This window comes from Malaya genurostris, chromosome 2, assembly GCF_030247185.1.
Source record: "Malaya genurostris strain Urasoe2022 chromosome 2, Malgen_1.1, whole genome shotgun sequence".
Classification (NCBI taxonomy): Eukaryota; Metazoa; Arthropoda; class Insecta; order Diptera; family Culicidae; genus Malaya; species Malaya genurostris.
Window position 1 is genome coordinate 196,031,607 of NC_080571.1, and position 23,626 is coordinate 196,055,232.

General features: G+C 27.4%; 1 protein-coding gene across 2 annotated transcripts in view; it reads right to left on the reverse strand.

Moving 5' to 3' along the window:
• Nucleotides 1-5,640: 5,640 nt before the first annotated feature.
• The window catches only part of LOC131433154 (ATP-binding cassette sub-family G member 4), a 90,639-nt gene continuing 72,653 nt past the window's right edge, over nt 5,641-23,626 (reverse strand). For both annotated transcript variants that reach the window (XM_058599991.1, XM_058599990.1), the window contains 3 exons: nt 6,879-7,047; nt 6,723-6,823; nt 5,641-6,660 (listed from right to left, as the gene is read on the reverse strand). In XM_058599991.1, coding sequence (XP_058455974.1) covers nt 6,160-6,660; nt 6,723-6,823; nt 6,879-7,047 — 771 coding nt within the window. In that variant the 3' untranslated portion in view covers nt 5,641-6,159. The remainder of the gene's footprint in view (nt 6,661-6,722; nt 6,824-6,878; nt 7,048-23,626) is intronic.

A 23,626-nucleotide genomic window follows, 5' to 3' on the forward strand; every position in this document is an offset into this window, starting at 1 on the left:
CAAAAGGCCAAATCGAACTTCAAAAACAAAAGTACGGATGTGTAATGTCAGAGACATAACTGGACATTTCATTACAATTTCGAATTCGAATGGATAGTTGATCGATTGTGTGAATTGCGAAACTTTCCCCCTTTTCACTACTAAAATTTTCAACGATTTTTGACGTCGATTATTTCATTTCGGATTTGCATATTTCATTGAAATAAACTATCAAGATGCTGTAAGATTCGGAATATTTATTTTGAACGATTTTCGCACAACGAAAAGTGCACGAATAAAATCAATTTTTTTCGGATTTTCACTGAACTGATGATTTCTACCTTCGAATTTCAAAGAAGTAATCCTAATAGTTCTTTAGATATTATTTGGAGCCATTAGAACGGCTGATTTTATATAATGTTGTCCACTTTTCGTTTCTTGTTTTCTTTCTCTCCAATGCAAAGCACCAGAAGCTCTGTTGTATGATGCAATAGCTCTTGTTTGAATTGAAACTAGCTTTGCGTACAAACCGCAACACATCCGCTCGCAGTGCCAAATGATGCGACACTGGTTTAATGCGTCTTCTCGCCCCGACGTCTGCTTTCATCCAACGCACAAGAAGAAACGATCGATTTTCGACCACGGTTCCCCTTTTATAACATTCAGTTGAAGATACGTGCCTGACTACCTCAAAATCGTCGTCCTTGTGCGAAAAAGCCAAGCAAAAGTAAAGAGTTTTCCGCGTTGTTTTCAAAGTTTGAGAAAACTTATTATTTGAGTTGTTTGTGGTTATCTCACACTATTCAAAATATTATCCTAAATTCCGGATCATATTTTTGATGAAATGACGAAAGAATTATGTTGCTGCCATTAATACAAGTCGAGATATTCACGATTAAGTTCTGCCCATTCTTCCATATGGCTAATGTTGAAAAGGCACCCCATAGTAAAGTAAGTCGTATTCACGACAAAAATTCAAATTAAAGGAATTATGGTCCCATACAAAATTGGTGAATTTTAACCGATTCTGGAATTAAAGGAAGATGAGTTTTTAAAATTCATACCGATATAGAAGATGTAAATTGTTTGGCGTATTCAATTAATGGCCATACGAATCATTTTGGGTTATGCTAGTTCCTGAATACCGGCTCTGGAAGTACAATAAATTATGACGAAAAACTCTAAAGTGGAACTTATTTCGACATCTCATGGAATGTTCAATCGATTGTCACACGTTAAGATTGAAATGAAAATACGTTTAGCGGTTTTGACATTACAGGGTAATGAGTGATTAAAATCTCAATTTGCCGTTTAAAACGACGGTCATTAAAATAATGTCATGAGAACTAAAACACCGAAGAATATCCATGCAAAAACACAAGTGGAATAATAAAAAAAAGGGATCATCTCAATGCTAGGATGATTAATCACGTTATTTTAATCAAATCCTATACATCTTAAAAAATCACCCTTTTAAGGTTACCCGTATCAAGATGATGAAACTATCCAAATATTTAGTTATTCATTACCATTACCTTCTGATAAAAATTGACCGAACTGAATTAAAAAAACAATTTTTTTTCAATCATTCAAATTACTGCTTGTGAAACCTACCCAAAATATGAATGGATTATGTTCCAAATCGGTTAGTCTAACTTACTGTACATTCTAATTTAGCTCAATAAGTTGTACAATTGTTACAAGAAACATATTCAGAATAAGAAACTTGTTTTACATTACATGAACGAAGATCACTTTTTCAATCGTAAATAGTTATGAGAAAAGGTTAGAAATGCTACCCTATATAAACATTGTTTGCTACTTAGATTATCACAGGGAGCGAGACTGTTAAATGAATGACAATAGCGCTCGCGCGCAGATCAACATTTTTCGCGTTGGTGAAAAGTTGCAGAAAAGTTAAAAGTGATGCAAGTTAATTCTGTAAACCCTGTACATACTTTCATACACTCTTCAAATCCTTGTTGTATTGAAGACCTTTCCTGTTTTCCGTAGAATTCAGAAACTACTCAGATTTTTTTTAGTTGTGGCGAGTTCAGCGTATTTATCTCTGTCGGCACAACAAAAAAAACTGTGTTACTTTCGTGGGATCGGAGGTAAGCGGATGGCGCTTCTGGATATATTCTTTTTTATATATTTGACCGTTGGTGATGCCGGTCATTAGATACGGCTTGCTAAATGCGCCGCAGTTACAAATCGTCTGTCATATCAAGTACTTTTGAGTACATTTGTACTGTTTCTTCTTCCAGAAATCTCCAGACAGGGGATCAGATTGGCATCCGCTTTAATGTTCGTCTTGTCGTTCATCCACAATCCATTTCAGCTGCATCAACCACTCACAATACAAATTCCTGAATTTGACCTGATTAACGTGCGATTAGGCGCCTCCTTTAACTTGAAGACTCAGGTTGGCGGTTCTGTACGATATAAATCGGCTGCAAAGTGAGTTGAATTAGAAGATTAAATTCCGCAAAAGGAATGTAATTCCAAGGCGTTGGCCTTTTTACCTTGAAGACAAGGAGTCCTGCCCGCTTCATTGTCTGTTGGGCGAACCAGACGGAAAAATTCATCTTCTTGGTCACTTTCCGATTCGAAAGGTTCGGATTGGACTTGATGTAATCCCTCATCTTCGTTGCTCCCACAGGTTAGAATTTGTACGTTTTGCATCCACTGACAGATTTTACGATTGTACCACACTCGTCTCGATAACTGCTGGACAGATTGTGTCGAAATTTTGCACAAGTTAGCATTATACTCTAAACTAGCTTCACTCAACCTAATTAGATGATGGATGTAATAAAAAAAAATTGTAAAGTGGTCATTTTTGTTTTGAACTGATTTTCATTAATGCTTGTGACTAACTACATTTGAAAATAAAATTTAACATACATCAAACCACATGTGTTCCTAAAACAAGAAGCATTATCCTGTACATACCGTCTTAATGTTACAGAAAACAGTAACGCTATAGACTATGCCACTATACCACACTCGCTTGTGGTCTTAAGTGGTTACTTGGGGTGAGTATTTACTCGCTTCTAGTGACCTTACTCACACAGGCAAATTTCCTTTCAAAACATTCAGTGTGAGATATCCTCGACGAGTGGTTATCTTGTTATTTAGAACTACAACTTGATGAACACATAGTTTGTTATACTGACGGTTCTCTGTTGGATGGTCATGCTGGTGCTGGTGTTTACTGTCGTAAAATGAGACTAGCGCAGTCGCGTTCACGTGGTGGATACTATATTGTGTTTCAATCAGAAATCTACCCGATTCTGTTCGAATGATTCACGGTCGAATCTAGTGATTTCATATCGAACTCAATTCAATATATTCGGGTATTACTCAATATATTCTGATATTACTGGAAATGAATGGACTGATGACTTGACTACAACAGGTGCAACGAATGATTTCGTTGGTCCTGAACCACCCGAATAAAAGACATTGTAGAAAAACAATACAATTTGTTGTTACAAAATCTTCCACCATTTTTCTTTGACCATTGAATAAATTTGAATGGTTATTTTAATGTATTGTTATACACTGAAAATATTTCAATGTATTATTATACATTGTTCAATTAATTGTAAATATGCTCTTCACAATAGAATGTATAGGTTGTTAAGTATCGTAACAATTCAAATCATAAAATTTTCTCATGCATGTTTTCTTGGAAAACAATCAAATGTACAGTTTGCATATTGTTTGAAACACCACGTCTACAATAAATTCAATTGTAGAATCGTAGAAACAATTTATTAAAACGTTGAAAATGAAAAAAAAATCTTGTCAAGATAAAATAAAATGTATTGTAACCTGCAGATCTATTTGTGAAACAATTGTTTGTGCTATAAAATCAATGGTTTATTTTTTACGGGCAGCTTCCCCACTGTCAACTATAGTTGGATAAAGCACAAGATTCGTTGGGCTGCATTCAAACATGCCTGCTACTGGCGCAGCAAACTTGCGCTCAGACAAAGGCATCAGATTAGAAGCAGAAAATGTCAAAATGTCTGCTGCATCATTGCAGTACGCGTAACTACGGAAATCCGCTTAAAAACCGCGTAACTTCGGAAATTCGCGTAAAGAAAACCGCGTAACTTCGGAAATCCACGTAAAAAAGCCGCATTAAAAATACCGCGTAAAAAGAGACCCCAGTGTATTTTGTTCAGTGCTCTGACTGGACATTGCAAACTTAACTACTACATGGCTGAATAGTAGCGTTTGGCATAAAGCCTTTTGACATAATACCGTTTGGCATAATGGTTATTTGGCATAATGGTTATATGACATATTGATCATTTAGTATAACATTCATTTGGCATAACAGATCAACATGCTGCTTAATAGATATGTTCTCATTTACTGCGGTTTTGAAAGGTCTAATGCGGCTACGCCTCATCGTTTTTAATGACCTGCTGTTCGACCTCGCTGCTGCTCTTTCGGACTTAACTGAGGGATAGCCTCTATCTTTGAGTGATCCGGGCAAACACTCGCGACTAGACAGAGGTGGTTTCTGCGGGGCGCTGCCCTTCGCAGGGCGCCGGCGCGAATCGTCGAACAGAATATTATGCTAGCACTAAGTGAGTTGTTCTTATAAAATAATAGTTTGCTATTTACTACAGAATTTCAAAAATAGAAAATAAGTAATGCTATTTCACCTAATATTATCGAAATATTCGAACCGAATATAAAATTCACACATTTCGTTTGAGTTTTCCTTGCAAAACATCAATCGATCAAAACGCAAACGAAATTTCACATTACATTAAAATATTGTGAGTCCAATTATTGACAAATGGCATTGTTTCAAATGATCATTATGCCAAACGGGCCTCTCTTCATCTTATATGTAACTTTATGCCCGCATTGACGCAACTACGTATCTGGGTTTTCCCTCTTCATACATGGTTGAATCTGTGTATGGGGAGCTAAACTTGAAAAATATTTTATCGTTTCTTACCCAATATGGTAAGGAGCTGTAGAAAGGGTTCATCGATCTTATTGGAGTTAATGAATACTTTATGTTTCTACCCTAAAACGTTTTAGCAAATTGTTTGGCATTCTTTTTAGGGTGCCGAATTTACTTCTGCTCATACATATTGCGAATCATCCTGCAGTTGTCCGGGATTACAGAATAGTGTCGATTTCGTAAAATTTCTAAATCCTAACTAGGGGAACGTGCCACTTGAGCCAATTAGTACTGATTCATGATTCCTGAATTCACATGTGGCGTCGAACATCAAACTCTAAAATTATATTCACAACAAATATGTACAATGAAACACTAATTAAACCTCAAGACATGAGTTTGACGATCCCTGGATCATGAGATGCAAAACATATTCAACATGAACGTCAATTCGAACAAGGATTACTGAAAAAATTTGATGCGAAATGTTCCAAAGTTCTAAATGAAACACTTAAAGGTTTTGCGTTTTTTATGCAAGTGAAAAGAATAAAGAGAAAAAATTGAAAAAAAAAAACAATTTTGATCCATCTAGTGGTGTGGCTATGTCTTTCTCTTATAACTTTTTAACTTCGAACATCGATTTCAAATTTTACCCTAATCGTATATTTTTGGTGTTTCAGATATGTAATCCTAAATTAATGAAAGTATCACAAACAAACTTAAAATTTGATTTAATAACCATATTTATATTTCTTCAAATTGAAAATTATCACAATTGGATTGCTCCGTAAACAGTTACAACTGGTTGTAAAATTGTCCAAAACATTACATTTTCCTGAATGTTTATAAATTTTAATTCTACCTTGTATACAAATCCGTATTCCCGCTAATTGTTAGTTGGTAGAAGGGGTTTTGAATTAAATAATGACAACGCAAACGCAGTGTGTTATTGCTTTTTTACGGCCAACTACTTCATTTAGCACAGCCTCACTCATTCGTTGCTTGTTGATAAATCTTCTATTATTGACTTTTAATAATATTATGTCGGCAAAGCGTAAAGCTATTCTACTTTTATCTGATCTGTATTCTAATACAAAAAGTGTTCCCTTAATTCGGCCTCAATATTTCTATGAATTACGGTCTGTAAAGTGATACCCGCTTAATTGTAAAGATAAAACTATTCTCGAGTAATAACTTTGTATATCGTACTTTAGAATATTTTGAAGTCGTCAAAAAAAAACTTTTTATCTTGTGGTTTTGAGCTTCCATCGTAGAAACAGGAATGCGGCGACTCTCAGTACTACGAAGATGACTACCAAAGCGACAATGTCCAGCGTAAAGTTGGCGTCCAACATATCCAGTTCTTCCAGCGTAGTTGAAGGTGATTTAAAGTGACAGTATACTTGGTGGCACTTGAGCTTTTCACGGCCGTATGCGTAGGTGGCCAGGGCAGTGCCTTCGAATCCATATCGGATGTACGACAGATAGGTGATCCATCGAAGATAAATCGGAATAGCGTCAAACGAAACGAAGAATCCGGAGAACAGTAAGAACGGTACAGACATGACAGGGGCAAGAAAAACACCGTTTTGTACATTCATAGCAGCACCAACGACCAGTCCTACGCTCTGTGCGACGAACGAAATCAACAAACAAGATCCCAGGAACATCGAAAAGCGGAACCACTCCAACGGTTGCGATGTGAAATAATACACAATCGATACGTAGAAAACGCAGAATATCGCCTGGAAAATGAATGAATGAAAAGATAAGATGAAGATGATTTAAGCAAAGATTATGTACTCACCTGGAATGGAATGTCCGAAACAGTTATAGCCAAATAGTACGATCTCAATGAGTACCAACGATTGAAGTTTTCCTTCAATAAAACAGGCATTTCAAGCGGGACTAAAATTAAATGATATAAGAATATTATTGAATATAAACATCACTTGGAACTTACATGATAGAATTGTAATCGTCATGGAGGTGTACATCAGGAACAGCATATTGAAGAACAAGAATCCCAAGTTACTGAGTACTTTCGCGCCGTCATTGCCGATATCGTAGTACAGGGCGCCAATCAGGAAACCGACCAAAATGTGAGCAAACAGACGAAGATACATAAGAGTCTAGAAAAAAATTAGGTTGTTAAATTAGTACATCCATCTAGTTTTAAACTAATCTATTTATCTATTTTTAAACTTTTCATCATGATGACTCATAGAGCACTTCAACGTTAGAAGGTACTAACTAAAGCGCACAAAGTTTATTAATTAGTTATTGAACTTAGTTTTCAAAAATTTATCTATCGACTGCACTAAAATGCTTGATATATTTGGATGAGTTAAATTCGCTCTACATCACGTATTTGGTATTAAAACCAAGTTTACTGATTATTTTATTTTCCTTTATTTTGTTCAAAACAGATAAAAATGAAGACAAACAGAGCATTTTAGAAAAAAAAATCAAAATTTTCATTCTTGCTACTGACATGAATTTCATTTCCACCTACGCTCAAAACTGACTTCAAAGGAACAGTTTGACATCAGATGCATATCAAAATGGATAGTTCACTACAACCCTGTTTCATTATGTTGTATTCAACATAACCAAACATAACCCAGTTTTCATCCTAACTGTTGTCAAACCGTTTCTTTGAAGCTAATTTCGAACCTAGTTTCATCATTATTGAACTGAAATTCGAGTCAGATTCCAACTTTATTCTTATATCGTGTTTGATCACACCTCTGTTGCAAAGTGCGAATTGAAAACAATTTCGTGGAAAGTGTTTTTTATAAAACTATCCTGGGTCAGTTTCAGTTTACTCTAAAGAAAACAACATAACACCTCCGTTTGTGAGCAAACATTGAATTTTAGTTCAATAACGATGAGTCAAGGTTCGAAACTAGCTTTTAACAAACAGTTTGGCAGCAGTTAAGGTGGAGCTGGGTAAGGTTTAGCAACAAACGAAAACGACATTAGATATCTAAGCGGTCTTTGATAACGTGTCTTTCAATTCAGTTTTGGAAGCAGAGCATGGTAGTGAAGGGCACTACGTCTCATTTCAATGAGCGGCTCTGAGCCGAACGCTGTTTCGTAAGGGGCCGGTTTAATTGAACGGTTTATTAACACTTTCCAAAGACATCATATTAACAAGATATCCAGCTCTCACATTTTCCGAACAAATCTTTGGCAACATCCTTTTTTGTGAGCATGGCGCCCTCAAGCGATCGAATCTCGTACATAGAAGTAGGGGAAAGAAATGTCAAATTCGTACGCGCAAAAATAGCAGCACTGCGCACTCATACAATTGACATGACATGTTGAATGTGATGCCGTGCGATGGCGTTGCTGAACTGAAGATTGATTTCGCTCCAAGCTGACAGGGTTTGCTCTTTCTCAATAAATGTCATTGTGAGAGTTACGAAACGTGTTTCACAACTAGAGGTGTGCGAGGATAATGATTGCAAGTTTATATTTCAAACTGCAAGGGAACAAAGATTTCCACTTGTAATATCATTTATACGTTATTTACAACATTATTTATTTATGCGAAAAGTTAATTTTCGCGTCAGAAAAATCATTTTCTACCTCTGTTATTATTCAGCACCCAAGGTTCTGTTTCAAACAATGAAAATTTTTCAGCTCCGATTTCAACATGTGAGAAAATGTTATGTTGAATATTTTCAAATGATTTTATTCGCTCCGTACATTACGAAATGTCACTTAAAGGGCCGTAGAGATGCGCAAACTTAACTAAATATACGATATTATGATGAAAAATTGCTTTTTACTGCCTTTTGATTTATTCTTCTAGCGTTTAAAATAACCTCAACTGAACCGAAACGCATTCCGGATCTTGATCAACATTTCTTATAAAATTAAACTTGCCAAAAGTAAACAAAATAGATTTATTTCCAAGCGGGATATTGAAATAAATTAGTTGAAATTCCAATTGGAAGAAATCAATGTTTTCCCCCTTTCCCTACCGAATATTCTTCAATTATTCGAATTCCAACCACAAATAAAAAAAAATCTATGTATTTTGACAGCTTCATCAAAAAAATAAACATCATCGTTTGAACAACAACGCAATCTATATGTCGAACTGTCGTTAGAAGGCCAATATTTTAACGCTGAATGCAGTGAAAATAATTTGCACGCTAGCATCTTGTGCAAAGCAATTGTATTTATCTGTATCCACTATAAAACTGAGATATTTATAATGAAAATTTGTTGAGGTAATGTAATTCCAAAAAATTATGGTTTTATAATGAGAAATTGAATCTCAATATTCCTATCATTCTACAACGACGACATTAAATGCTTTCAAATTTTCATTAACAATCGAAATCAACAAAACTTCTATTTTTAAGCATTCAAGACTTTTCTAACCAAAAGTTTTATAACTCACAATAACTTTTTGTAGGATGTTTCTACTATACAAGTTTGGCAGTTGTCTCCCGCCGCAAAATTTGAATGAACTGTAAATATCATTAGGCAGCTTATCGATGTAACTTTGCGCCGTTTAAATAAGCTTTTTATCCAGATAAAACCTCTAATAGTCGGTTGCTATTTAGTAACTAGTTTTGTCGTGAATACGACTTACTTTACTATGGGTCGCCTTTTCAAAATTAGCCATATGGAAGAATGGGCAGAACTTAATCGTGAGTATCTCGACTTGTATTAACGGGAGCAACATAATTCTTTCACCATTTCATCAAAAATATGATCAGGAATTTAGGAAAATATTTTGAACAGTGTGAGATAACCACAAACAACTCAAAAATTAAGTTTTCTGGAAATTTCAAAACAACGCGGAAAACTCTTTACTTTCGCTTGGGTTTTTCGCGCAAGGGCGACGATTTTGAGGTAGTCATGCACATATCTTCAACTGAACGTTATAAAAGGGGAACCGTGGTCGAAAATCTATCATTTCTTCTTGTGCGTTGGATGAAAGCAGACGTCGGGACGAGAAGACGCATTCAAACAGCGGCATCGGAGAGCGCACCTTCTGCGTGGTTGGAAAAAACCTCAAACGCTCAGGTCGTAGTTCTCATTTGCCTTCCGGTCGTCAAGGAGAGAAGACGTATCAAATCAGTTTCGCATCATTTGGAACTGCGAGCGGATGTGTTGCGGTTTGTACGCAAAGCTAGTTTCAACTCAAACAAGAGCAATTGCATTATGCAACAGAGCTGCTGGTCGTTTGCATTGGAGAGAAAGAAAACGAAAAGTGGACAACATATAAAATCTGCCGTTCTAATGACTCTAAATGTTATCTAAAGAAAAATGTTCCGAGCTGTGCTAAATATCGTTGAGAATTCCACAATTTGGTGCTTCTAAAAGGCAGAAATGAATCCTGTACAGCATCTTGATAGTTTCTTTCAATGAAATATGCAAATCCGAAATGAGATAATCGTCGTCAAAAATCGTTGAAAATTTTAGTAGTGAAAAGGGAGAAAGTTTCGCAATTCACACAATCGATCAACTATCAATTCGAATTCGAAAGTGTAAAGAAATCGTATCAGGTTTATTCGTATTCACGATATCCAGTTGGGTCTCTGACATTACACACCCGTACTTTTCAGCAGTGCTAATGTCTCTATTCATAGTTTAAAGATGCAAAGAACTAAGTCATAGTTTTGATATGGCTTGATAAAGACTGTCACAGAAAGTATGGACGCAACCAAAAACCGCTTCTAACCCCTTGTGCAGTTGTTTATTCGTTTTCATTAGTATGTTTCGAAATGCGTGGACTTTTAGCAGAACAACGTCGAAAAATTGTGTACAAATGGTGCACAGCACGCGGACTGTCACTGAGAAAGATAGCAAAAATGGAAGGAGTAAGTGAATAAGCCGTGCGAAATGCAATCAGGAAGTTCGGTGAGGATAACACCTTTGAGGATAAACCGAAAACGTATACTGAAGGTGTCAAATGTTCTTCGTGCTAAAAAAACCTTTGAATCTTCGAACCTATCGAAGCAGAAACAACCAAAACGTAGTCCGAAACAAGAAGCATCGATCAGGCCGAGTGTTCGAAAGCTGAACAATACGATTCTTGCTTGAAATTTGAACTGCATAATCATGGACGACGAAACCTAGGTGAAACTCGATTACAAATCCTTGCCGGGACCACAATAATATACGGTGCGAGAGGGGCAAGTGTTAAACCAGTCCGAGACATCGATTGAAGTCGAAAAATTTGGTAAGAAAGCTATGGTCTGGTAAGCAATTTGTAGCTGCGGTAAGATTTCGAAACCCCTCCATCACCACTGCTTCAATGAACAGCGAAATATACATCAAGGAATGTTTACAAAAACGACTTCTACCCATGATTCGAAGCCACAAGGATTCCGTTTTCTTCTGGCCAGATCTTGCTTCTTGCCACTACTCGAAATCAACGGTAGAATGGTATACTACCAAAAATGTCACTTTCGTTTCACGTTTCGTTCACTTTGAATCCACCAAATTGCCCACAACTTCGACCAATTTTGGGCATTAACGAAGGCACATCTCAGGAAACATGTCTCGGCAGCCGAAACCATTTAACAGTTCGAAAAAGATTGGAAGAAAGTGTCAAAACTTGTCGCCAAGAAGTCTGTACGGAATTTAATGAGGAACGTTCGCAAGAAGGTGCGCCAGCTAGTCTACAATGGCTAAGTAGCAAATGTTGAGAACAGGGCTGGAAAAATCACCAAAAATCAAAAATCACCAGTGATCGACGATCACTGCTGATCTTAAGATCACTGATCTTGAACTTTAAAAAATCACTACTGATTTGATCACTACTGATCCTAGCCTAAAGAAAAATCGTCGTTACATAATCGCACTCATCTGATCCTTATGTGATTTGGTTTCGTGTAAGATCATGATTATGGAATTAGGAAATCAGAGAAGATTTTAATTCCAAAAAATCACTACTGATGCGATCAGAAATGATTTGAGTAGAAAATCGTTTTTGATGAGGATCAGCAAAAATTGTACAAAGGGGTGAGCAAATGATACAATTGTATAAATTTTGCATAATGCAGTAGATATGCGTGCGAGTGTTCAAATCGGTGAAAATTTTCTGTTTTGTCGCTTTTGGGAATCTAATGATGGGTGAAAGAGCGTGTCAATGGGGCTTCAAAATCAATAAGTTTTGATGTTTCGAATGCGTGGAGGTGTTCGAATCAAATCAAAATCAAATCAAAATCAAATCAAAATCAAATCAAAATCAAATCAAAATCAAATCAAAATCAAATCAAAATCAAATCAAAATCAAATCAAAATCAAATCAAAATCAAATCAAAATCAAATCAAAATCAAATCAAAATCAAATCAAAATCAAATCAAAATCAAATCAAAATCAAATCAAAATCAAATCAAAATCAAATCAAAATCAAATCAAAATCAAATCAAAATCAAATCAAAATCAAATCAAAATCAAATCAAAATCAAATCAAAATCAAATCAAAATCAAATCAAAATCAAATCAAAATCAAATCAAAATCAAATCAAAATCAAATCAAAATCAAATCAAAATCAAATCAAAATCAAATCAAAATCAAATCAAAATCAAATCAAAATCAAATCAAAATCAAATCAAAATCAAATCAAAATCAAATCAAAATCAAATCAAAATCAAATCAAAATCAAATCAAAATCAAATCAAAATCAAATCAAAATCAAATCAAAATCAAATCAAAATCAAATCAAAATCAAATCAAAATCAAATCAAAATCAAATCAAAATCAAATCAAAATCAAATCAAAATCAAATCAAAATCAAATCAAAATCAAATCAAAATCAAATCAAAATCAAATCAAAATCAAATCAAAATCAAATCAAAATCAAATCAAAATCAAATCAAAATCAAATCAAAATCAAATCAAAATCAAATCAAAATCAAATCAAAATCAAATCAAAATCAAATCAAAATCAAATCAAAATCAAATCAAAATCAAATCAAAATCAAATCAAAATCAAATCAAAATCAAATCAAAATCAAATCAAAATCAAATCAAAATCAAATCAAAATCAAATCAAAATCAAATCAAAATCAAATCAAAATCAAATCAAAATCAAATCAAAATCAAATCAAAATCAAATCAAAATCAAATCAAAATCAAATCAAAATCAAATCAAAATCAAATCAAAATCAAATCAAAATCAAATCAAAATCAAATCAAAATCAAATCAAAATCAAATCAAAATCAAATCAAAATCAAATCAAAATCAAATCAAAATCAAATCAAAATCAAATCAAAATCAAATCAAAATCAAATCAAAATCAAATCAAAATCAAATCAAAATCAAATCAAAATCAAATCAAAATCAAATCAAAATCAAATCAAAATCAAATCAAAATCAAATCAAAATCAAATCAAAATCAAATCAAAATCAAATCAAAATCAAATCAAAATCAAATCAAAATCAAATCAAAATCAAATCAAAATCAAATCAAAATCAAATCAAAATCAAATCAAAATCAAATCAAAATCAAATCAAAATCAAATCAAAATCAAATCAAAATCAAATCAAAATCAAATCAAAATCAAATCAAAATCAAATCAAAATCAAATCAAAATCAAATCAAAATCAAATCAAAATCAAATCAAAATCAAATCAAAATCAAATCAAAATCAAATCAAAATCAAATCAAAATCAAATCAAAATCAAAATCAAATCAAAATCAAATCAAAATCAAATCAAAATCAAATCAAAATCAAATCAAAATCAAATCAAAATCAAATCAAAATCAAATCAAAATCAAATCAAAATCAAATCAAAATCAAATCAAAATCAAATCAAAATCAAATCAAAATCAAATCAAAATCAAATCAAAATCAAATCAAAATCAAATCAAAATCAAATCAAAATCAAATCAAAATCAAATCAAAATCAAATCAAAATCAAATCAAAATCAAATCAAAATCAAATCAAAATCAAATCAAAATCAAATCAAAATCAAATCAAAATCAAATCAAAATCAAATCAAAATCAAATCAAAATCAAATCAAAATCAAATCAAAATCAAATCAAAATCAAATCAAAATCAAATCAAAATCAAATCAAAATCAAATCAAAATCAAATCAAAATCAAATCAAAATCAAATCAAAATCAAATCAAAATCAAATCAAAATCAAATCAAAATCAAATCAAAATCAAATCAAAATCAAATCAAAATCAAATCAAAATCAAATCAAAATCAAATCAAAATCAAATCAAAATCAAATCAAAATCAAATAAAAATCAAATAAAAATCAAATCAAAATCAAATCAAAATCAAATCAAAATCAAATCAAAATCAAATCAAAATCAAATCAAAATCAAATCAAAATCAAATCAAAATCAAATCAAAATCAAATCAAAATCAAATCAAAATCAAATCAAAATCAAATCAAAATCAAATCAAAATCAAATCAAAATCAAATCAAAATCAAATCAAAATCAAATCAAAATCAAATCAAAATCAAATCAAAATCAAATCAAAATCAAATCAAAATCAAATCAAAATCAAATCAAAATCAAATCAAAATCAAATCAAAATCAAATCAAAATCAAATCAAAATCAAATCAAAATCAAATCAAAATCAAATCAAAATCAAATCAAAATCAAATCAAAATCAAATCAAAATCAAATCAAAATCAAATCAAAATCAAATCAAAATCAAATCAAAATCAAATCAAAATCAAATCAAAATCAAATCAAAATCAAATCAAAATCAAATCAAAATCAAATCAAAATCAAATCAAAATCAAATCAAAATCAAATCAAAATCAAATCAAAATCAAATCAAAATCAAATCAAAATCAAATCAAAATCAAATCAAAATCAAATCAAAATCAAATCAAAATCAAATCAAAATCAAATCAAAATCAAATCAAAATCAAATCAAAATCAAATCAAAATCAAATCAAAATCAAATCAAAATCAAATCAAAATCAAATCAAAATCAAATCAAAATCAAATCAAAATCAAATCAAAATCAAATCAAAATCAAATCAAAATCAAATCAAAATCAAATCAAAATCAAATCAAAATCAAATCAAAATCAAATCAAAATCAAATCAAAATCAAATCAAAATCAAATCAAAATCAAATCAAAATCAAATCAAAATCAAATCAAAATCAAATCAAAATCAAATCAAAATCAAATCAAAATCAAATCAAAATCAAATCAAAATCAAATCAAAATCAAATCAAAATCAAATCAAAATCAAATCAAAATCAAATCAAAATCAAATCAAAATCAAATCAAAATCAAATCAAAATCAAATCAAAATCAAATCAAAATCAAATCAAAATCAAATCAAAATCAAATCAAAATCAAATCAAAATCAAATCAAATCAAATCAAAATCAAATCAAATCAAATCAAAATCAAATCAAAATCAAATCAAAATCAAATCAAAATCAAATCAAATCAAATCAAAATCAAATCAAAATCAAATCAAAATCAAATCAAAATCAAATCAAAATCAAATCAAAATCAAATCAAAATCAAATCAAAATCAAATCAAAATCAAATCAAAATCAAATCAAAATCAAATCAAAATCAAATCAAAATCAAATCAAAATCAAATCAAAATCAAATCAAAATCAAATCAAAATCAAATCAAAATCAAATCAAAATCAAATCAAAATCAAATCAAAATCAAATCAAAATCAATCAAATCAAATCAAAATCAAATCAAAATCAAATCAAAATCAAATCAAAATCAAATCAAAATCAAATCAAAATCAAATCAAAATCAAATCAAAATCAAATCAAAATCAAATCAAAATCAAATCAAAATCAAATCAAAATCAAATCAAAATCAAATCAAAATCAAATCAAAATCAAATCAAAATCAAATCAAAATCAAATCAAAATCAAATCAAAATCAAATCAAAATCAAATCAAAATCAAATCAAAATCAAATCAAAATCAAATCAAAATCAAATCAAAATCAAATCAAAATCAAATCAAAATCAAATCAAAATCAAATCAAAATCAAATCAAAATCAAATCAAAATCAAATCAAAATCAAATCAAAATCAAATCAAAATCAAATCAAAATCAAATCAAAATCAAATCAAAATCAAATCAAAATCAAATCAAAATCAAATCAAAATCAAATCAAAATCAAATCAAAATCAAATCAAAATCAAATCAAAATCAAATCAAAATCAAATCAAAATCAAATCAAAATCAAATCAAAATCAAATCAAAATCAAATCAAATCAAATCAAAATCAAATCAAATCAAATCAAAATCAAATCAAAATCAAATCAAAATCAAATCAAAATCAAATCAAATCAAATCAAATCAAATCAAAATCAAATCAAAATCAAATCAAAATCAAATCAAAATCAATCAAATCAAAATCAAATCAAATCAAATCAAAATCAAATCAAATCAAATCAAATCAAATCAAAATCAAATCAAAATCAAATCAAAATCAAATCAAAATCAAATCAAAATCAAATCAAAATCAAATCAAATCAAATCAAAATCAAATCAAAATCAAATCAAAATCAAATCAAAATCAAATCAAATCAAATCAAAATCAAATCAAAATCAAATCAAAATCAAATCAAAATCAAATCAAAATCAAATCAAAATCAAATCAAAATCAAATCAAAATCAAATCAAAATCAAATCAAAATCAAATCAAAATCAAATCAAAATCAAATCAAAATCAAATCAAAATCAAATCAAAATCAAATCAAAATCAAATCAAAATCAAATCAAAATCAAATCAAAATCAAATCAAAATCAAATCAAATCAAATCAAAATCAAATCAAAATCAAATCAAAATCAAATCAAAATCAAATCAAAATCAAATCAAAATCAAATCAAAATCAAATCAAAATCAAATCAAAATCAAATCAAAATCAAATCAAAATCAAATCAAAATCAAATCAAAATCAAATCAAAATCAAATCAAAATCAAATCAAAATCAAATCAAAATCAAATCAAAATCAAATCAAAATCAAATCAAAATCAAATCAAAATCAAATCAAAATCAAATCAAAATCAAATCAAAATCAAATCAAAATCAAATCAAAATCAAATCAAAATCAAATCAAAATCAAATCAAAATCAAATCAAAATCAAATCAAAATCAAATCAAATCAAATCAAAAATCAAATCAAAATCAAATCAAAATCAAATCAAAATCAAATCAAAATCAAATCAAAATCAAATCAAAATCAAATCAAAATCAAATCAAAATCAAATCAAAATCAAATCAAAATCAAATCAAAATCAAATCAAAATCAAATCAAAATCAAATCAAAATCAAATCAAAATCAAATCAAAATCAAATCAAAATCAAATCAAAATCAAATCAAAATCAAATCAAAATCAAATCAAAATCAAATCAAAATCAAATCAAAATCAAATCAAAATCAAATCAAAATCAAATCAAAATCAAATCAAAATCAAATCAAAATCAAATCAAAATCAAATCAAAATCAAATCAAAATCAAATCAAAATCAAATCAAAATCAAATCAAAATCAAATCAAAATCAAATCAAAATCAAATCAAAATCAAATCAAAATCAAATCAAAATCAAATCAAAATCAAATCAAAATCAAATCAAAATCAAATCAAAATCAAATCAAAATCAAATCAAAATCAAATCAAAATCAAATCAAAATCAAATCAAAATCAAATCAAAATCAAATCAAAATCAAATCAAAATCAAATCAAAATCAAATCAAAATCAAATCAAAATCAAATCAAAATCAAATCAAAATCAAATCAAAATCAAATCAAAATCAAATCAAAATCAAATCAAAATCAAATCAAAATCAAATCAAAATCAAATCAAAATCAAATCAAAATCAAATCAAAATCAAATCAAAATCAAATCAAAATCAAATCAAAATCAAATCAAAATCAAATCAAAATCAAATCAAAATCAAATCAAAATCAAATCAAAATCAAATCAAAATCAAATCAAAATCAAATCAAAATCAAATCAAAATCAAATCAAAATCAAATCAAAATCAAATCAAAATCAAATCAAAATCAAATCAAAATCAAATCAAAATCAAATCAAAATCAAATCAAAATCAAATCAAAATCAAATCAAAATCAAATCAAAATCAAATCAAAATCAAATCAAAATCAAATCAAAATCAAATCAAAATCAAATCAAAATCAAATCAAAATCAAATCAAAATCAAATCAAAATCAAATCAAAATCAAATCAAAATCAAATCAAAATCAAATCAAAATCAAATCAAAATCAAATCAAAATCAAATCAAAATCAAATCAAAATCAAATCAAAATCAAATCAAAATCAAATCAAAATCAAATCAAAATCAAATCAAAATCAAATCAAAATCAAATCAAAATCAAATCAAAATCAAATCAAAATCAAATCAAAATCAAATCAAAATCAAATCAAAATCAAATCAAAATCAAATCAAAATCAAATCAAAATCAAATCAAAATCAAATCAAAATCAAATCAAAATCAAATCAAAATCAAATCAAAATCAAATCAAAATCAAATCAAAATCAAATCAAAATCAAATCAAAATCAAATCAAAATCAAATCAAAATCAAATCAAAATCAAATCAAAATCAAATCAAAATCAAATCAAAATCAAATCAAAATCAAATCAAAATCAAATCAAAATCAAATCAAAATCAAATCAAAATCAAATCAAAATCAAATCAAAATCAAATCAAAATCAAATCAAAATCAAATCAAAATCAAATCAAAATCAAATCAAAATCAAATCAAAATCAAATCAAAATCAAATCAAAATCAAATCAAAATCAAATCAAAATCAAATCAAAATCAAATCAAAATCAAATCAAAATCAAATCAAAATCAAATCAAAATCAAATCAAAATCAAATCAAAATCAAATCAAAATCAAATCAAAATCAAATCAAAATCAAATCAAAATCAAATCAAAATCAAATCAAAATCAAATCAAAATCAAATCAAAATCAAATCAAAATCAAATCAAAATCAAATCAAAATCAAATCAAAATCAAATCAAAATCAAATCAAAATCAAATCAAAATCAAATCAAAATCAAATCAAAATCAAATCAAAATCAAATCAAAATCAAATCAAAATCAAATCAAAATCAAATCAAAATCAAATCAAAATCAAATCAAAATCAAATCAAAATCAAATCAAAATCAAATCAAAATCAAATCAAAATCAAATCAAAATCAAATCAAAATCAAATCAAAATCAAATCAAAATCAAATCAAAATCAAATCAAAATCAAATCAAAATCAAATCAAAATCAAATCAAAATCAAATCAAAATCAAATCAAAATCAAATCAAAATCAAATCAAAATCAAATCAAAATCAAATCAAAATCAAATCAAAATCAAATCAAAATCAAATCAAAATCAAATCAAAATCAAATCAAAATCAAATCAAAATCAAATCAAAATCAAATCAAAATCAAATCAAAATCAAATCAAAATCAAATCAAAATCAAATCAAAATCAAATCAAAATCAAATCAAAATCAAATCAAAATCAAATCAAAATCAAATCAAAATCAAATCAAAATCAAATCAAAATCAAATCAAAATCAAATCAAAATCAAATCAAAATCAAATCAAAATCAAATCAAAATCAAATCAAAATCAAATCAAAATCAAATCAAAATCAAATCAAAATCAAATCAAAATCAAATCAAAATCAAATCAAAATCAAATCAAAATCAAATCAAAATCAAATCAAAATCAAATCAAAATCAAATCAAAATCAAATCAAAATCAAATCAAAATCAAATCAAAATCAAATCAAAATCAAATCAAAATCAAATCAAAATCAAATCAAAATCAAATCAAAATCAAATCAAAATCAAATCAAAATCAAATCAAAATCAAATCAAAATCAAATCAAAATCAAATCAAAATCAAATCAAAATCAAATCAAAATCAAATCAAAATCAAATCAAAATCAAATCAAAATCAAATCAAAATCAAATCAAAATCAAATCAAAATCAAATCAAAATCAAATCAAAATCAAATCAAAATCAAATCAAAATCAAATCAAAATCAAATCAAAATCAAATCAAAATCAAATCAAAATCAAATCAAAATCAAATCAAAATCAAATCAAAATCAAATCAAAATCAAATCAAAATCAAATCAAAATCAAATCAAAATCAAATCAAAATCAAATCAAAATCAAATCAAAATCAAATCAAAATCAAATCAAAATCAAATCAAAATCAAATCAAAATCAAATCAAAATCAAATCAAAATCAAATCAAAATCAAATCAAAATCAAATCAAAATCAAATCAAAATCAAATCAAAATCAAATCAAAATCAAATCAAAATCAAATCAAAATCAAATCAAAATCAAATCAAAATCAAATCAAAATCAAATCAAAATCAAATCAAAATCAAATCAAAATCAAATCAAAATCAAATCAAAATCAAATCAAAATCAAATCAAAATCAAATCAAAATCAAATCAAAATCAAATCAAAATCAAATCAAAATCAAATCAAAATCAAATCAAAATCAAATCAAAATCAAATCAAAATCAAATCAAAATCAAATCAAAATCAAATCAAAATCAAATCAAAATCAAATCAAAATCAAATCAAAATCAAATCAAAATCAAATCAAAATCAAATCAAAATCAAATCAAAATCAAATCAAAATCAAATCAAAATCAAATCAAAATCAAATCAAAATCAAATCAAAATCAAATCAAAATCAAATCAAAATCAAATCAAAATCAAATCAAAATCAAATCAAAATCAAATCAAAATCAAATCAAAATCAAATCAAAATCAAATCAAAATCAAATCAAAATCAAATCAAAATCAAATCAAAATCAAATCAAAATCAAATCAAAATCAAATCAAAATCAAATCAAAATCAAATCAAAATCAAATCAAAATCAAATCAAAATCAAATCAAAATCAAATCAAAATCAAATCAAAATCAAATCAAAATCAAATCAAAATCAAATCAAAATCAAATCAAAATCAAATCAAAATCAAATCAAAATCAAATCAAAATCAAATCAAAATCAAATCAAAATCAAATCAAAATCAAATCAAAATCAAATCAAAATCAAATCAAAATCAAATCAAAATCAAATCAAAATCAAATCAAAATCAAATCAAAATCAAATCAAAATCAAATCAAAATCAAATCAAAATCAAATCAAAATCAAATCAAAATCAAATCAAAATCAAATCAAAATCAAATCAAAATCAAATCAAAATCAAATCAAAATCAAATCAAAATCAAATCAAAATCAAATCAAAATCAAATCAAAATCAAATCAAAATCAAATCAAAATCAAATCAAAATCAAATCAAAATCAAATCAAAATCAAATCAAAATCAAATCAAAATCAAATCAAAATCAAATCAAAATCAAATCAAAATCAAATCAAAATCAAATCAAAATCAAATCAAAATCAAATCAAAATCAAATCAAAATCAAATCAAAATCAAATCAAAATCAAATCAAAATCAAATCAAAATCAAATCAAAATCAAATCAAAATCAAATCAAAATCAAATCAAAATCAAATCAAAATCAAATCAAAATCAAATCAAAATCAAATCAAAATCAAATCAAAATCAAATCAAAATCAAATCAAAATCAAATCAAAATCAAATCAAAATCAAATCAAAATCAAATCAAAATCAAATCAAAATCAAATCAAAATCAAATCAAAATCAAATCAAAATCAAATCAAAATCAAATCAAAATCAAATCAAAATCAAATCAAAATCAAATCAAAATCAAATCAAAATCAAATCAAAATCAAATCAAAATCAAATCAAAATCAAATCAAAATCAAATCAAAATCAAATCAAAATCAAATCAAAATCAAATCAAAATCAAATCAAAATCAAATCAAAATCAAATCAAAATCAAATCAAAATCAAATCAAAATCAAATCAAAATCAAATCAAAATCAAATCAAAATCAAATCAAAATCAAATCAAAATCAAATCAAAATCAAATCAAAATCAAATCAAAATCAAATCAAAATCAAATCAAAATCAAATCAAAATCAAATCAAAATCAAATCAAAATCAAATCAAAATCAAATCAAAATCAAATCAAAATCAAATCAAAATCAAATCAAAATCAAATCAAAATCAAATCAAAATCAAATCAAAATCAAATCAAAATCAAATCAAAATCAAATCAAAATCAAATCAAAATCAAATCAAAATCAAATCAAAATCAAATCAAAATCAAATCAAAATCAAATCAAAATCAAATCAAAATCAAATCAAAATCAAATCAAAATCAAATCAAAATCAAATCAAAATCAAATCAAAATCAAATCAAAATCAAATCAAAATCAAATCAAAATCAAATCAAAATCAAATCAAAATCAAATCAAAATCAAATCAAAATCAAATCAAAATCAAATCAAAATCAAATCAAAATCAAATCAAAATCAAATCAAAATCAAATCAAAATCAAATCAAAATCAAATCAAAATCAAATCAAAATCAAATCAAAATCAAATCAAAATCAAATCAAAATCAAATCAAAATCAAATCAAAATCAAATCAAAATCAAATCAAAATCAAATCAAAATCAAATCAAAATCAAATCAAAATCAAATCAAAATCAAATCAAAATCAAATCAAAATCAAATCAAAATCAAATCAAAATCAAATCAAAATCAAATCAAAATCAAATCAAAATCAAATCAAAATCAAATCAAAATCAAATCAAAATCAAATCAAAATCAAATCAAAATCAAATCAAAATCAAATCAAAATCAAATCAAAATCAAATCAAAATCAAATCAAAATCAAATCAAAATCAAATCAAAATCAAATCAAAATCAAATCAAAATCAAATCAAAATCAAATCAAAATCAAATCAAAATCAAATCAAAATCAAATCAAAATCAAATCAAAATCAAATCAAAATCAAATCAAAATCAAATCAAAATCAAATCAAAATCAAATCAAAATCAAATCAAAATCAAATCAAAATCAAATCAAAATCAAATCAAAATCAAATCAAAATCAAATCAAAATCAAATCAAAATCAAATCAAAATCAAATCAAAATCAAATCAAAATCAAATCAAAATCAAATCAAAATCAAATCAAAATCAAATCAAAATCAAATCAAAATCAAATCAAAATCAAATCAAAATCAAATCAAAATCAAATCAAAATCAAATCAAAATCAAATCAAAATCAAATCAAAATCAAATCAAAATCAAATCAAAATCAAATCAAAATCAAATCAAAATCAAATCAAAATCAAATCAAAATCAAATCAAAATCAAATCAAAATCAAATCAAAATCAAATCAAAATCAAATCAAAATCAAATCAAAATCAAATCAAAATCAAATCAAAATCAAATCAAAATCAAATCAAAATCAAATCAAAATCAAATCAAAATCAAATCAAAATCAAATCAAAATCAAATCAAAATCAAATCAAAATCAAATCAAAATCAAATCAAAATCAAATCAAAATCAAATCAAAATCAAATCAAAATCAAATCAAAATCAAATCAAAATCAAATCAAAATCAAATCAAAATCAAATCAAAATCAAATCAAAATCAAATCAAAATCAAATCAAAATCAAATCAAAATCAAATCAAAATCAAATCAAAATCAAATCAAAATCAAATCAAAATCAAATCAAAATCAAATCAAAATCAAATCAAAATCAAATCAAAATCAAATCAAAATCAAATCAAAATCAAATCAAAATCAAATCAAAATC